This window comes from Cebus imitator, unplaced genomic scaffold, assembly GCF_001604975.1.
Source record: "Cebus imitator isolate Cc_AM_T3 unplaced genomic scaffold, Cebus_imitator-1.0 Scaffold228, whole genome shotgun sequence".
Lineage (NCBI taxonomy): Eukaryota > Metazoa > Chordata > Mammalia > Primates > Cebidae > Cebus > Cebus imitator.
Window position 1 is genome coordinate 1,237,471 of NW_016107543.1, and position 2,174 is coordinate 1,239,644.

Genomic DNA, 2,174 nt, shown 5'->3' on the forward strand with positions numbered 1-2,174 from the left:
TTTTGAGGAGTCTCACTCTGTTGCCCAGGCTGGAATGCAGTGGCCGCAATCTCGACTCACTGTAACCTCCGCCTCCAGGTTTCAAGTGATTCTCTTGCCTCAGCCTCCCGAGTAGCTGGGATTACCAGGCGCCCACCACCCCGCCCGGCTAATTTTTGTATTTTTAGTAGAGATGGGGTTTCACCATGTTGGTCAGGCTGGTCTCGAACTCCTGACCTCAAGCGATCGGCCCGCCTCAGCCTCCCAAAGTGCTGGGATTGATTACAGGCATGAGCCACCGCGCCCAGCCAGCTTCTTTCAGAGGAAGGTACTGCTAAGCAACCATCACGGCAGCAATAAATCCACCAGCTTCGAAGGCCGCAAAGCTAGGAAGATAGAAGGAAAAGCGGAGATGGGGTCCTCCCGCAGCTTCTCTAGAGGTTAGGAGAGAACAAAGTCACTGCTGCACTGTCACTTGAGGGGAAGGGGGAGGGGGCGGATCATCTTGGAAACCCAGCCCCTGGGCTGGAGCAGGCGGGGAGAACTCAACGAGGCTGCCTGGGATTAACATTCTCGTTCTCACCCTCTCCCCGCTTCTAGAAGCTCCCCGCTTCTAGAAGCTCCCCTCCTCGCTCCCGCGCGGCGGCCAGAGTCCCAGATGACCACCCCCTCCAATCTATCACCCGAGGGGTGTAGAGAGAAACCAAAGAAAGAACTGAGTCAGGTGGTTGAGGCAGAGCGGAGACTCCCATGACCTCTCCGTCCTCTCCCAGCACCCTCCAGCCTCCCCCGGAACATTATCAAGCCCAGAAGGGCCCTGGGCGAGGGGGAAGTCCCACACAGGTGTGCTCGCCGGGGAAGGGTGCACGGGTCGGGCCGCCAGCTCCACCTCGCTCCCGCAGCGCGGCCCCAGCCCAAGCCCCAGCCCCGGCTCCGGGCCCGGCCCCCAGCCCCAGCCGACCAGGGCAGAGCACGCCGACCCCGGCGCCCTGCGGCCGCCCAGCCCCGACCCGAGGCCCGCCCGCCCTTCGGGCCGGGCCCCGAGTCCAGCCTGCGGGCGCGGCCTAACTGCTCACTCCGCAGCTCGTCTCGGCGCCCGAGGGTCGCAGTACCTGGGCGGCGGCCTCCAGCTTGCCCTCGAAGGTGAAGTCCAGCAAGTCGGGCTTGAGGCAAAGGCTGTAGTTGATGGGGGAGACATCGGCAGGCAGCCGCTCGAAGGGCCTCTTCTCCGGCATCGCGGCGAGGCCCAGGCTGTGGAGGCGGCGGCGGCGGCGAGAGGAGCGGCTGAGGAGGAGAAGGAGGAGGGGAGGAGGCGGAGGGCCGAGGAAGAGCAGGCGGCGAGCGAGGGAGGGGGCGGCAGCTGCCAGCCACATCCACCGAGCGCGGGCGACCGCCAGAGGAGAGCGACCCGGGGAGCCTGGGGGGCGGGGGAGAGACCCAGCCGGAGCACTAGGGGCCGGGAGGGAGGCGGTGCGGGCAGACTGGCGGGCGGGCTGCCTACGGGGAAGGGGGCGGAGGGGAGGGAAGGGGAGGAGGGCCCTCAAAGAGGGAGGGAGGGAGGCGGTGGCGGCGGCGGCTGCGTGCGCGGCCCCGGCGGGCGGGCGCGCCCCCCCGGGGGTGCGCGCGCATGCCGGGGCAGAGGGCGGAGCAGCGAGGGCGAGGACGCGGCCGGCGGGGCGGGAGGGCGCAGGGTAGCTGGCGCCAACGCAGAGCGAGCGGCGGCTCTGGGCGCTGCACCTGTCGGCGTGGCTCCGGACGGGGGACTTGCCTTCCAGCTGGAAGGAACCGGGAAGGGCTTGATCAGTGGAAGGAAAGGCGTGAGGGGCTCCTGGGCTGCCTCGGGAAGTTGAAGCCTACCCACTTGGTCAGTTCGGCCAGGGTCGAATGTATAAAATACCAATTACAAGCAAAACCCTAAAGTAGATTTTGCCTCCGGTCAGCGAAAAGGTGTGACTTGAGTCCTTGAGTCCCTTTGGCCTAAATTCCTGTTATTTTAAGTAGCAGGTTCAAAGGATAATTTGGGATTATAGGCACGCACCACAACGCCTGGCTAATTTTGTATTTTCAGTAGAGATGGGGTTGGTCAGGCTGGTCTCGAACTCCAGACCTCAGGTGATCCACCTGCCTCAGCCTCCCAAAGTGCTGAGATTATAGGCGTGAGCCACCGCGCCTGGCCTACTATTATTTTTCTTTTC

General features: G+C 64.6%; 1 protein-coding gene across 1 annotated transcript in view; it reads right to left on the reverse strand.

Moving 5' to 3' along the window:
• NPEPPS (aminopeptidase puromycin sensitive) overlaps window positions 1-1,566 on the reverse strand; it is a 105,111-nt gene extending 103,545 nt beyond the window's left edge. Inside the window, exon 1 of the mRNA XM_017497067.1 lies at window positions 1,092-1,566. Within this exon, the coding sequence (XP_017352556.1) occupies window positions 1,092-1,352 (261 nt within the window). The 5' untranslated portion in view covers window positions 1,353-1,566. The remainder of the gene's footprint in view (window positions 1-1,091) is intronic.
• Window positions 1,567-2,174: the final 608 nt, after the last annotated feature.